Source organism: Rhyacophila brunnea, unplaced genomic scaffold (assembly GCF_057557595.1).
Source record: "Rhyacophila brunnea isolate RB1 unplaced genomic scaffold, BYU_Rbru_1.0 scaffold_10, whole genome shotgun sequence".
In the NCBI taxonomy this organism is placed as follows: Eukaryota; Metazoa; Arthropoda; class Insecta; order Trichoptera; family Rhyacophilidae; genus Rhyacophila; species Rhyacophila brunnea.
In genome coordinates, this window is record NW_028232752.1 from 18661103 (window position 1) to 18676030 (window position 14928).

Consider the following 14928-nt stretch of genomic DNA (forward strand, 5'->3'; position numbering starts at 1 on the left):
TATATTAAATTGACTTACCTATACTACAATATATTTTAACATGATACTATTGGTTTTCAAAATGCTCAACCAGATTAATTGTTTCACAATCTTTCTTATCAAATCATTTTAGTTTAACCATTTTTCATATATAAATAATTCTTTTTTCTTTTTGCTGTGATTTAAATATTTTGATAATCCCAAATTAAACAATTATTTTTAACTATGAGTATGATGGCAACTATACAAATTTATTTACTGTCAAAACTTTCAAAATTGTGTTGGCTTGCGCGTATTTTGTTGAAAACTTTAAAAATATTTTGTATCAATATTATTATATGTTTTGAGCAAATCAATAAAAATGGAAGTTCCTGAACACTTCGACTTCCCTTTCGAGCCCTACCAGATTCAAAAAGATTTCATGCGGGAATTGTATTTATCATTAGAAAACTCAAAACTTGCTATTTTCGAAAGTCCAACGGGTACAGTAAGTACAGACAATGAAATGAATAATTATTAGAAACATTCGTACAACTTTTAATTTGCATTCCTACGTTTTTATTTACATCATGTTTCACGTTAATTATTTATTACAGGGAAAGTCGCTCAGTATATGCTGTGGCGCGCTTAAATGGTTGAAAGATCATGAAGAATTTGAAAGGTTAGCTTTAGTAAATAAGATCGAAGAATTAAAAGTTTCGTCACAAACTAATAATTCAGGCAATGAAGACTGGCTTACAGAAGAATATGACAGAATAAAAAAAACAACTGAAGTAAACTGTCTCAACAGAAAACTCGAACTATTAGATAAACAAATCAAAAGAATTAATGATTTAAAATTGCACAAAAATAACACTAAAAACACCCAAAGCGAGAGACGAAAGAAAATAATCGAAAATGCATTAAAATCGAAGCAGGAATCTGATTTAATGATATCAAAGAAAGATATGATTTTGGATGATGATCAAATGTTGGGTTTGGAAGAGTCACCGATGGATGATAAAGATCTGCTCTTGGAAGAAATTGATCAGGACATTGAAGATGAAATTGATGTTAACAATGAAATGGATGAATATTTGCAAAATGACAGTGTAAAGGTACTCATTTTTTTATATTAAGTAAATACATATGTGTACACTGGTCAACTGACAGATCTAAATTTCTATACTTGGGCGGTATCAACAAGGGTATTAGAGTGGCTGGTGCAAACACCTAGAGGAGCCCTAGCTTTAGCCTTAGATGATAGTAATAAAATATGTATCTGTTTAGTTTAACATAAGCCGGCTCTCACATCTAAACTCGCCTCGTCTGCCGCACAGCCATAAATCAAACCTTCCAAGAACGTCGATGCGGTGTTGAATGTGAAGACCGTGCACATCTACCTAGCGACAGTCACACGTAACCTTCGAAACATATAGATATTTGGATACGGCGATAGGCGAACCGGTATAGGAATGACCATTTTGTAAATGTTTGTATACGTCCTGGCGTGCATGCAACTTGTTGATTGCAATTTTTTTCAAATTAAAAAGTCACTTTCGACCAATCTGCGGAGCTCCATTTGTCAACGTGTGTTTTGTGAATAACGATGACGTCACATCGACGTATTCGACACGTTGCAGGCGAGACGACTTTTGATGTGAGAGCCAGCTAACAGTTACATGAATAACAAGTTATATAATATTATATCCAAATAATTACATTGTATTCAGCAGAGAATTGAGCTCAGCATGTTCAATACATTAGTGGAATTTTCGCCAAAATTATTTACAAACATTAATAAAATAGTTACAAATCTGTTTACTGGAAGCCAGGCGGGAACATTGTCAATTTTCATAACCGATTTCGGCAAAATTCATGAATTCAAGAATGTTAACCTAACCTAACAAATAATTTAGTATGTACATATACCGACTTTTTTCAAAATTTGTTTGTTTAGTGGACAAAAACCAAAAAATACTCTTCGAGAAAGCTGGGTATAGAACACAGAACCTTATTTAGACTATTTCCATGGTGTGTTTCATATACTACCAACGACAAAAAGAATTCAATTTAAAGTGTGTTACCACAAATAGAACAGAAGATATAGCGAAACTGCTTTTGAAGTGATCATAAACATTTATGGAAATGGTACTTAAAATAATAAATAAAATAGCTAACAAGGTTAAGTGTATGCTATTTCTTTAATATTATCTCTTTCCACCAAGAAGTAACAGTTAATTAATAATAATAAACACCTGTTTTATACTTTAGTGATGGCGCATACCCAAGATATATAAAGAATGACCTCTATCGTATTTTGTTTTTATTTGCAGATATTTTTTTGCAGCAGGACGCATTCGCAACTCTCGCAATTTGTAAATGAGATTAAAAGGACTTCTTTTGCAGCAGACATCCGTGTGGTTTCGTTAGCATCCCGACAGCAGTATTGTATCAATAAATCTGTCATGAAATTAAAAACCTCTGCACTGATCAACGAAAGGTATTTTTACTTAAAATAAAATATATTACCAATGCCTTATAGCAGTGGCAAAGGGTGAAGGTAGGCTGTTTCGATATAAATAGTGCACACTCACTCAGTCAGTCATACTTATTTGATTTCATTGAACTATGAATACATATTACAGATGGTGTTGGGTAGTTTTTTTTAAATTGAATTTTAAAAACTAACAAACACTATCTACATACTGTAGTCTTAGTTCAATGAAAACATATACTTTTTGAAAAACACTTTCTGAGAGAATATAATATTATAACCAATAGAACAAATCTTTTTTTGAAAAAGATTTTTTCTATTGGTAATAATATATTCTCTCAGAAAGTGTTTTTCAAAATTATGTATTTTCAATAATTAGAATGATACATTCTTAAATCTTGTGAATTATTTGTTGAATAAAAGAAATAGTTAATTGAAAACATATACGTTTGACTGACCAATATATGATAGTGATATGATAGTGAGTGTTCACTATTTATGACAGAACTTAACGGCCTACTTCCACTCTTCACCACTGCCCTATAGTATCTCTTTTTCTCCAGATTTAAGCTCCATCTATATAGAAGTTTTTTTCAACATCTTTTGATGAAATAAAATTTATAATATTAATATTTTTCAGATGCTTAGATCTTCAAAAAAACAAAAAGGGCAAAGCTACATCTAAGGCGGAAGACGGTAAAACTGTTAAAAAAGCCAAGTGTGCTTCGGGATGTCCATATTTTAATCAGGCAAATATAGAAATCCTTAGAGATGAAGCACTAATTGAGATAAAGGATGTCGAGGACTTGGTGACAACTGCTAAAGAAGTGGAGTCTTGTCCATATTACAGCGCTAGAGCAGCTATCCAGTATGCCCAGGTTACATTTTTTTTACAATTATTCATATCAACATAAACAACTTTGTATATCAAAATCACCAGCGGTAATTTCTAGAAAGTGGGTTTACCTATGCTGTAATCATACCACTCATGATACACTTTAATATCTAGGTTTTGTTATTAAAACAAAACATTATAACAATAATAATTGTCAGCATTTCCTCAACCATAACTAGACCAGTAGTGTTTGTTTTGATTGAGAATTACGACAATATCTATGGTAATATATGTACTGCATTAATATAAATAAGAAGAAAAATCTATGAATCTACACTCAACTCATCGAGTCCGTCATAAGACGTGTTACTATTCTCACGAGTTCTTCACTCGAAATAGTACATCCGTTACTCCACTCGAATCAAGTCTCTCAGTGCATTCTTATAATTAATCTCTTAATCATATCGATCTCACCAGTACATACATCATTATCTCGCGATTTTAATCTACAGGGTCCACATTCTGTGAATTTTTTATAGCAGTCCACTTGCGGTACGAAATCAGATTATATTTTTCCCTAGATTTTCATATTCATAAGTGATACAAAAATTTTTAATGATATATTTAATTACAATTCTTAATTGGCACTTAAATGCCATGTTTATACATACTTACAAGTGGAAGGAATGAACACCCAAAAATATTTACTAGTGATTTATCATTTAAATCAGATGCTCGTTCATAATATAATTACAATCACCAGCTCTATCGGCAAACCCAGTATTGCAAGTGTGATGAAGACTGTCCAATAATATCTTTCTAAAAAACTATATAAGTAATATATTTGCCAGATGTTTATCCACCCACCATCCAAACCTTGAAACAGGTGTGGAGAAGTATAAAATGAATTATTTGAATAGATTTTCATCGCATCAATCAAAACTAAGGATATATGTCAAAACTGTTATTTATTTTACTTTCATAACAGGTGGTCGTGCTCCCCTATCAAACTATTTTACACGAAGCAACTCGTCATGCGAATGGGATAAATTTGAAGAACAGTGTCCTCATCATCGATGAGGCCCACAATTTACTCGACTCCATCGGCCACATACACAGTGCTGAGATATCCGGATACCAACTACGCACCGCATTAGATAAATTAAAACAATATAGGGACAAGTACAAAACGCGCTTTTTGGCCAAAAATTTACTCCAATTGAATCAAGTTATATTTATCGTAGGAAAAGTTCTAGGTAAGATATTTTATAATGGTATTTAACAAACGTTAGAGATTAACCAATAATTATAAATTTAACTACTTAATAATGTATTGCAGATTTTTCATATGATATTATAAGTAAGTACAGTAAAACCCCGTTAATTCGAAATCGACAGAATGAATGACAAAAAACAGTAAACCTTAAAAAATAAGCTTTTTTGTAAAATTATTCAAAATCGCCATAAATAGATTTTATGAGTTTTCACAAAAATTTCCATTTACGGCAAATTTCAAATTACACTTGTTCGTACTAACAAGGTATTACTGTAAATCTCTAATGCGCCGGTTAGACGACAGCGACTTGCCTGTGCGGTATAGTTTATGCAAAAAATACGGAACACTTTTAGAGCGCTCTTCGGTTTGCGCCAGCTATAGTTTTCCCGTCCATACGCATGGGCTTCTCAATACAATCCAGTTTGAGCTTGAGCGTGTAGCCGGCGCATAAAATACCAAATTGAGGCCAAAAATTATGCATGATAATAATATGTATGTTAGGATCAATAAGGTTTGAAATTTGTCACTGTGCTCGTCAGACACCTTTACAAGAGAAAATCATACTTTCAGTTTAGGTTCACCTGCGCCTTACCGATATAAAATACCATTTGTTGCAGACTATTCCATAGCAATTAATTTCATTGGCTCAATACCGCCTAATATCAATAGGGCAACCAATGAACGGCCATATTATAATGTATGAGACTTTCACGGTTGTTTTTTATCATAATAGATTTTTGCGTTTCCACCGCGTGTACTTCTTAAAAGAAGGAAGGAAAAAGGAAGAAGTACACGCAGTGGAAACCCAAAAATCTATTTACCATATTGTTTCACAAAATGTCAAAAACATGTGCGAAATTAGCTAAAACCTTATCTTATAATAGTAAATCAATTGTCGCATAGGTCAAATTTTAACTTAATGCTATGAATATTTTTCAGGTGTTTTGAAAACATCCGCAAAGCCCGACGCTCCCAAAATAACAAAAGAAAATAAAATATTCACAATAGAAGAATTTGTATTGCACGCCGAAATTGATAATTACAATATTAGACCTCTTTTGAAATTCTGCACTCAATCTAAACTGTCGCAGAAATTGCATGGCTTTTCTGAAAAATATCCCTATCAAGAATTGAAGCCAGCTAAAGATGAATCAAAAAATAAGGGACTCGAAAGCTTTTTGTGTAAAATATCTGCAGACTTGAAGAAGCCGGTAGCCACCGAGATAACAAAAACAGAAGAAACAATTAAATCCGTGAATATATTTTTGCTATTTATATACACTAAAACATTCCTCATTCTGCCGATGCTTGACAGGTGAAATCCGGTCCAAACAACAATTAAAATATGTAAAAATGGGGTAAAAATCTTTTTAATAATGAATTACTATCATGGCTTCTTGTCAAGAATTAATAGAAAAAAATTACAAATTGTCATTCAGCCATTATAACCTTTGGTGTGACCATAATAGATAATTGAATAATCAAAAAATACTTGTCTATCTATAAAATATCTAAAACTATGCAATTAAAGTCTAAATTTTAAACACACCGGTTGCGAAGGGTGTAGGTAGGCTGTTAAGATCCGCCATAAATAGTGCACACTAAACTTTGTCAGTCATACATATTTGTTTTCATTGAACTATGACTACAAATTACGAATGGTGTCCTTTTAGTTTTTTTAAATCAAATAAACCCTACCTAAACCAAACCATAATAGTTTTGGTATATTTTGGGCTATATGACAAAATTGTGTACACTTTTTCATTTATACTTATTTGTTTTCATTGGATTAAGAATACATACCCTGCCCTAGCCATAACTATAATAGATAAAAAATATTATTCTATCTATAAAATATCCAAAGTTATGTATGATTTAATTGTATAATTTTAGAAATTTTATAAAATGACGAGTATTTTTTGACTATTGTCTATTATGGCTTGGGTTTCGCATGATTTGATTGGATTTTAAAAACTCACCAACACTATCTGTAAATTATTGTAGTCTTATTTCAATGAAAACAAATACGTATGACTGACCAAGTTTAGTGTGCACTATTTATGGCAGATCGTAACAGCCTACCTCCACCTTTCTCTACTGACACACACACATGACAGTAGAATTTTATTTTCTTTGGAAATACCGACAGTTTTAATAATAGGTGAAGGGTTTGTAAAACATTAATGAGATCTGTTATCATAAAGGTGCATGACCAAAACCATGAAAATTGTGTTGGACTTATTTGAGCGGAGTGTGCTGTGCGATGTCTTCGGACCTACCAAGAACACATAGTCAAGATGGAGAGAGAGAGAACACACACTCTAGTGCACGCCAACGAAGCCGCTCCTGGGACAATTTCAGCACAAATTTAAAGAGCGCCTAACGTTCGTTACGCCTGCATAACGGGTGTGGAGACGTGGCGGGTGGTGGAGGGAAAGCATTTCAAGATGGAGAGACGAAGATACAATAATGAACAAACTGTACACTTTGTACAGGAATTTGCATATTGTACAGTTCATCAAATTGAGCTATTTTAGATGGCTGGGCCATGTACGGAGAATGGACGAATTACACATGACATTTGGGAAGCCAGAAAGCAAACAAAGACCTGGTCGACTTCATACTAGATTGAGAGGTAGTGTCAAGTAGAATATAAATACCTTGTGTGTCCAAAATTTAATGAAAGCAGAGAGAAGGTCAAGATCCATACAGGGTTGTAGCGAAAAAAAGAAGAAGAAATGTCTCGTGATCATCGATTAAATGTTATAGCTCCGATGCGATTACTACATAAGAGACATAATATTAAATCAGAAGTATCTGTAATTAAATTATCTTATAATTCTAGTGGTATTTTATAGAAGATTGAGGGTTTTACGTAACTATGTGGTGGCTATACGGTGGCCGTGTGGCGTATGCGTCGGCCTATAGCGTCATGTGTCCCAGGTTAGAATCCTGGGTCTGGCAAGTATACATATTGTTTTTCAATTTGTGTATGAGTCAGAGTATGTACCTAATAGGTTGAGCAAGTGGCTGACATCCATTTCTCCTCTCTGTGGAGGCCCATATGATCTTATTAGGATCGGACATGGTCGAAACGAACGATGTGGTGTAATATAATTGAAGAGAGAATAATATCATTTTGACAAAATTGTCACATAGGTTTTAACAACTCTACAACGATATAAAATATATTTCCCTGGACAAATGTTAATTTCAGTACATGAGTGATATTCTTTTCTCCCCAGGAAAAATATATCTCTGTCGGAAATGCCATTCAGGGTGTTTTAAATTTCCTTGAAATGCTGACCAACAAGTACACTGACGGTAGAATATCAACACTCATCACTCAATCTGTGGACGAAGGATGCCATAAATTCATGTTACTTAACCCGGCAGCACAGTTTGCTGATATTGTCAAAGACGCTAGAGCGGTAAGTAACGATGGCAGCTCATACTATTCGATTTATTTTCTACTTAACAATACAGATAAGAATTTTCATTATTTCTAATCTTAGGTCATAGTAGCGGGCGGAACCATGCAACCGTTTTCTGAATTCCGTGACCAATTATTCCTGTCAGCCGGAGCATCCCAAGATCGAATCACCGATTTCTCGTGTGACCATGTTATCCCACCTGAGAATATATTGCCTATTTGCTTATCTGAAGGCCCTTCCGGAAAGAGATTGAACTTCTCGTATGAAATGAGAAACACAACAGAAATGGTATTTGATTTTTAAAATTATCGTCTTTATCGAGCCACATATCTAAACTGCCATTTATTATTACCACGTTTTTATTAGCTCGTATTCTTGTTTGTCCGGTATAGATTTTTTTTTGTTTGTCCAATACAAATTTTTTCTTGTTTGTCCCAAGATTTGTATTGGACGATTGAAGATTTTTAACTAACTTCCTGACTAGCTAGACATTTGAAACTTTTAGAATATATCAGAACACAACGACAATGCATTCTTTTAATGCTTTTGGCCATCTTTGAGTAGTATTGAATTCATTTTCAGTTAATTCTGTTGTGTATGTTTCGGAAAAAATTCATTAAAAGTAATATTTACTACTCACTATTAATGGTTGCTAAGGGGGTCCTAGCAACTAAATTATTAATATATACGTGCGTTACTATGGAAATCAATATGAAATGTCAAAATGACATTTCAGTATTCTATAATATTTATTGAGTATTTCTATCAAGTACAAAAAAAAGTATTTATTAATGCATAAAATTGTCAAGTTTATATGATTCAACAGAAAATTTAAAAACGTGGTATATAAAAAGTTCTTTTTATCTTGTAATTATTTTTAATAAGCTTCAATAAACAAAATGGCAAACTCTACTCGCAAAAAAATATAATAAAAATTAATAATATTGATGAAATTCTTCCCTCATAAAATCACATTTAGAATCACTTTCGTACATGATTATACTTTCATGTTACGAATGTTGACCATCCTTGATTCGATTATGTACAAAGGTTTCGTGATCAGACGTCACCGACAGGACAATACCAACTGAATACCAGGACATTTCATTCATTTGGCGGCGTCCACTCTGTGTTCACTCTAGAGTGAGCTCAGCTAAATCATAAATTAAGATGAATGCTTTATTCCTAATATTTTCACATACCATTATTTACCAATATTACTGAGAGTGTACTGTATATAGAAATGAGTTAAGTCTTAAGATATGACACTATCTAATGTAAATATCGTCTCTGTTCTTCTGGCAGAACACACTAACTGCAGAATACTAGTTTTGAGTAATTCGACTTTGAAGTTCTTAAAATGTTTCAAATGGTCTATCATGTGAGTTTATTAAGTAATCGTAAAAAGGATGACTTTAAAATAAAGACTGTTTATTTATTAAGAAGGTTTCCAGACGGTAATGTTTGAAATAAGGAACATTTTGGTATAACTAACTCAAAATGTAATTTTTTCGAATTAGTGTCTTCTGCCAGAACAGTGACGATATGTTCGTACCGTGACACAAGTAGCAGGGAACATATTGTTTTAATCCAAAATATGACGTCTATAAACGTCACATTAATGGACGTCCTGTCATTTCACATCTCACAAAATACAACCTGTATTATAGACGTCATGTCCGCAAATGATGAGCATGGACCTAATAGATTGAGCAAATGACTAACATCTGTTAAGAAACTAAGTCTTGAGGTGACCAAGATCGACATCAAATTATAGAGCCAATTAAAAAATATATAATAATATTAGGTACTCAGTGTGAAAAAACATCTTACTTGTATTTTCGTTTCAGCTAAATGAATTTGGAAGGATTTTACAAAACGTGTGTAACGTGGTACCCGGCGGTGTGGTTTGTTTTTTCCCGTCGTACGATTACGAAAAAATTGTTTACAATCATCTACAAACAAATGGCACCCTGCAAAGAATTAATGCCAAGAAAAAAGTTTTTCGTGAACCAAAAACTACAGGCCAAGTGGATCAGGTGAATCATACTTTCTTTAGATCCAATTTATTATAATCAGTGTTATTTCTCAGCCACCGTGCGTCAAAACGACGTTTCAGATGCTCCCTTTACACAGCATAGTGGACCACTTAGTCCAATGCGTAAGGCACTGGCCTGTCATCAGGGTGCTCCGGGTTCAAATTCCCGGTGAGATCACAATACATCTGTGATTTTCTCAAAAACTGGATGTTTCTGTGATTGTTTTACTGCTACTGCTACATTACTGTTTCACTACTTAAACATTGCTGTCATTCGGCCTCATTTCCTAATGTTGTAGCGTTACTTTGTGTTGTTATTAATAATGAATTAGGTATGACTATATTATTATATTTTAATTTGAAACCTTCATTCCAAAAATATCTGTGAAATGGTTAGCTTCAAAGCAAGGGGGTCCCATGAGTACTATTCTGATTATAAAAATGATGGATGTACCCATTTGTCCTGAGAAAATATCGGAGTATAGAAAGTATTATAATTTTTCACACAGGTTCTGGAAGAATACAGCAAAGTAATTAAAAAATGTAAAAACACTAATTTAACTGGAGCTCTAATGCTGAGTGTTATTGGTGGAAAACTTAGCGAAGGACTGAATTTCAGGTTGGTTGGAAAACATTAATTACTTATTGAGAATTTTAATTGAAGGTACCAATACAATATTGTATAGTTTTAATGATTTACAGAAACCGATTATTTTAAGTGATATAAATAGATGTCAACACGTCCCATTTTATTGTTCATGAATTTATTGCAAATAGCGGTTAATCAGTTAATAGAAATATGCATTAAGAAATTAGTTACGCATGACGCACAAAAACGTAGTATCCCACTAATATTAAACTTTTCTATGCCTCACGATATTATTATGGCAATATCTGACAGCCCGCAGTTGTCACTGTGTTTAATTAGATTATGCAAATCAAAATATCTCCCGAAATTTGTATGTGCGGCCTGTCAATCACGGCCTCGAAGAGCGAGAAAACTCGCTGAAGGTTCAGAACCGGTTTAACCTTTTCCACTCGAAATTTTTTTTATAGGTACATACCACCCACTCGAGACTTTTTCCCGCACAAAGCATAATTTCAATATAAAACATTTAATTGGTGAAAAAAATGTAAAAAAAAATTTTTTTTTTTTTATTCTGTAAAATAAATTTATAATGAATATACTGTACTTATTTTTAGTTTATTTATAATTCTTCATTGTGTGGTATTTCACAAAGCAATCTCCAATATGTAATCCTGGCTTATCACAGAATCTTAATGAAATAGCGGTATGTAGAGAACTGGCTATAAAGTGTAAATCGTCCATTATGACTGTAAATATGATACAAATGAATTGCCTTCAAATACACTTGTAATATAAGCGGCTGTCTCGTAAATTTCCTAAATTAGTTTCGGGCTCATAACAACTCATTCCCAGTGCGGTACACATTATCAAAAGATTTCTCAAAAAATAATAAATCGATACGTAATAATTTTCATTTGACTCATTAGAGTATTTCACATTATATAGGTTCCGAATCGGCATAATATACTAGTAAGTATTGTCATCAAAAACAGTATTCAAATATAAAACTGTAAACTATACGAGACGCCCCTGCGCAAGCGAGAACCAATAAAAAATATAAACACACTTCAAAATCATGCGTGACAAACACTTCACTCTAGTCTGGGAACGTTCAATAAATAAAATTTATGTGACAAAAAAACATTGCTTGCAAGCGACGACCTACGAATAAAAAAAGAGAAGATTCCGATAAAAATACTATGTTGAAATTAGGCACGCAGTATTCTTTTGCCGACTTCTTTCTCAGATAAATGTAATAACCTATTATTATTCATTCTAACTTGATTGAAATCGCATTATAAAAATTTCTGAAAATATTACAAAAAATGACTTTATAGGCGGTGCCGCCGCTACGGCGGCACTCGAGTAATACGGGAAACTTCTAATGCCGCCGATATGGCGGCACTCGAGTGTTAAGGGTTAATTGTGGACTCAGTATTTTTTTATTAGACGCTTCAAATGTATTCAATTATTGTGACAGAATTACACAAGAAACACTTATTGCAAAGTTTACTGATTTTTATGGGTTTCAATTTTTGAACCAATGAAATTATGTGATAAAATCGCATGTTTTTTTGGGAATGGGATGATAAGGCACTGCTAACTGGACTACTTATTTATATTAGACTTGCTTGTCCACTTATTGGTGCATCTTGTTACATATTTAAATTTCTTTGCATATTTCATTCAACTGTGCAGTGTCCAGATGTCTGTTGTCCCGGTGTCCAGTCGTCATAGACCCTTTTTTATATTTTATTCATTCTATATGTAAAGTAAACTGATTATCCAAGATTATTTCATTTTGAAGTGTATTGTTATAAACATATCTGCAGCGATGACTTGGGAAGGTGCGTTATTGTAATTGGAATGCCTTATCCAAACATCAATTCTGTTGAACTCAAAGAGAAAATGAAATACCTAAATGATAACGTCTCTGCGACTGCTGGAAATGCGCACTATGAAAATCTTTGTCTCAAGGCTGTCAATCAATGTATTGGTGAGTAGTTACAATTTACAAATATTATTGCAAACTATTGACTCTTCGCAAAAAATACTCTATTTAGACAAAGATGTTGATGAAAAACCTTCTTCTATGTAGATAGACCCAGCGGTGTAGTGGGGTCAAAAGACAATATGCTCCGACACTTCAATTAAATCGACACTTTTGCTGTTTTAGCTTAGCACTCTCCATATTACCATCATTATTAAGATGTACAATCGCATACAATGACAAATAACAGTAGGTATCGGGCAGCCTTTTCCAAGGCTTGGCTCTATGCCTCCCAGCATTTAACGGCACGCAGGGCCTGTGTCACTGATAAACCTGTGGCATTCACAATTTGATCTATCCATCCATCTGGAGGGAGATCTTCCTCATCTTCCCCAACCTTGGGCCTGACCAAATGTCACACATTTTTCCAGATTGTCATCAAATATAATATATAAATTGAAAAGACAAGAGACATTATTACTTGGACACATTTTAATAATGTCTTCTATATTGCTTGCAGTTTCAACATAGGATTATTTGCTATTGCGCTATTCATCAGAAATGCGATAAACATTTCCACTGATCACCGCTGTACATATTATATAAATTATACCTGTAGCAAAAATTTTTGTTTGCATTAAAGGGAGAGCAGTTCGACACGCCAACGATTATGCATCCGTTATTCTTCTAGACGAGAGATATTCTCGAGAAAATGTACGAAACTCGTTACCAAAGTGGATACAGGTATGAACATTTTTTATATACTGCGATTTGTTACAACAAACAGCAACAACAGAGGAAAAATAATTTAAAAATTTATTAATTATAAAAAAATGTTTACCGCAAACTAAAAAAAAAATTCTATGACGTAAACAATTGACTGACTTGAAATGTTTTCTACTTTTTTTTATTACAGAGATCATTGGTGCTGAATGCAAAGTTTGGACCCATGTTTGGATCAATTTCAAAGTTTTTTTCAAAACACAAAATTAACACTCTTTAGGCATTGGCAGTCAGTTGCATATTAAAATCAAACCTAAAAGTTAAGCAGCATTGTGAATGGATAGTGATCGAATAATTATCGGCAGCTCCTAATAGGATAAGGCACAATATGATGAATGTCATTGGATTACCGCAGTACCAGTTATTTACAGGTGTGATTATGACGATAATACTGTGATGCTGCGTTGTCAAAGTTGATGGGAAATCTCCACAATAAAAATAGCCTTTTTACACACCTTCATTAAGAAAGCAACACTCCGAGAAGATGCATTCCGATACAATTCTAATAATAATATCATCAACTATACTAATCGGTATGAAGTGTCAAGTGAAATATCAATAATATTATTGTGTAATGAAGACATCCCTATTTCTAAATACAGTGTATAGTAATTTAAGAGGAAACTTGATTGACAAAAGATAAATGGGTACTGTTCGGTTAAAGCGGATAAAGCGTGTCACCTCCGAAAGGGGGGGGGGGGGTAGGTAAGAGCGCTGGACCCCCTGATGATGATGTAATGTCAGTCACGGTGATATCGTCTGCTGGCTTCTTTCGGGGATATGCTCATGTTGATTGACAACGCGGAATTATAGGCGAAAACAGGGCGTTTATTTGTCGGAATACATTTACAGTCAAGTAGTACAGCGTAGAAAATATTTAAAAAAAAATAATTAAATTTAAAATGGCGGTGACGTCGGCGAGCGCGACGCCACGGCCGACGTCACGCTCCTCGAGAGATCGAAAACCGACTGACCCTATTAGGGGCTGGTAGGGCAGAGTAGGTAGTATTATACACAACAAACAATTCACAATTATTCTATCTCTGAAAAATGACAAAAACAGCCTCTGGCATATGTACCTGGCTTGTAAGTAGGTACCTCAGGTCTCATATTTCAGACCTTTTCTAGGAACATGCTTTGGAAAGGGGCTGTGAATTTCTTGGAATTATTATTACCTTCTGCATTTCTTTGCTTGTTAGCTACATATTTTGAAATATTTGAACTAGGTATACAAATACATTTTTTTTTAAATATTCTCAAATCAGATATTCTAGGTATTAGGTACATTGTATGGCTGGGAACTTTGCTTCCAATATTGGTCAAAATTGGATGAAATGTAGGTAATAATATTAAAAATGATAGGTTTTAATAATTACTATTTTTGGCATCTAAAATATTGTGCTGACAATTGTTTTAAGTTATATAGGTAACTACAAAAGCGTTTGCTATTGATTGGCTTTAAAATTACAGCTTGCTTCTAAGTATTTTTTAAATTGACTAAGTATAGAATTTATAATGACGCTAGGTT

At 33.5% G+C, this 14928-nt stretch overlaps 1 protein-coding gene across 2 annotated transcripts; it reads left to right on the plus strand.

Moving 5' to 3' along the window:
* The first annotated feature begins 236 nt into the window (after window positions 1–236).
* Window positions 237–14907, plus strand: LOC147078957 (ATP-dependent DNA helicase DDX11). 2 transcript variants are annotated; one of them, XR_015071285.1, is made up of 13 exons: window positions 237–466; window positions 576–1076; window positions 2295–2461; window positions 3096–3333; window positions 4279–4546; window positions 5506–5819; window positions 7812–7997; window positions 8082–8288; window positions 9851–10039; window positions 10548–10657; window positions 12435–12623; window positions 13261–13361; window positions 13534–14279. XR_015071285.1 is itself a non-coding variant. In XM_085951788.1 (13 exons), the coding sequence occupies exons 1-13, from the start codon at window positions 341–343 to the stop codon at window positions 13618–13620; spliced, it is 2658 nt and encodes an 885-aa protein (XP_085807914.1). In that variant the 5' UTR covers window positions 237–340; the 3' UTR covers window positions 13621–14907. The 2 variants fall into 2 exon arrangements, 1 of the variants encoding a protein (XP_085807914.1); XM_085951788.1 differs by having other exon boundaries at window positions 12460–12623; window positions 13534–14907.
* The last annotated feature ends 21 nt before the right edge of the window (window positions 14908–14928 follow it).

Coding starts and splice junctions, on each gene's coding strand:
- LOC147078957 (XM_085951788.1), top strand. CDS start 341: ATGGAAGTTCCTGAACACTTCGACTTCCCTTTCGAGCCCTACCAGATT. Junction 1,077..2,294: donor TGCAAAATGACAGTGTAAAG/GTACTCATTTTT, acceptor TTTTATTTGCAG/ATATTTTTTTGCAGCAGGAC. Junction 3,334..4,278: donor CAGCTATCCAGTATGCCCAG/GTTACATTTTTT, acceptor CTTTCATAACAG/GTGGTCGTGCTCCCCTATCA.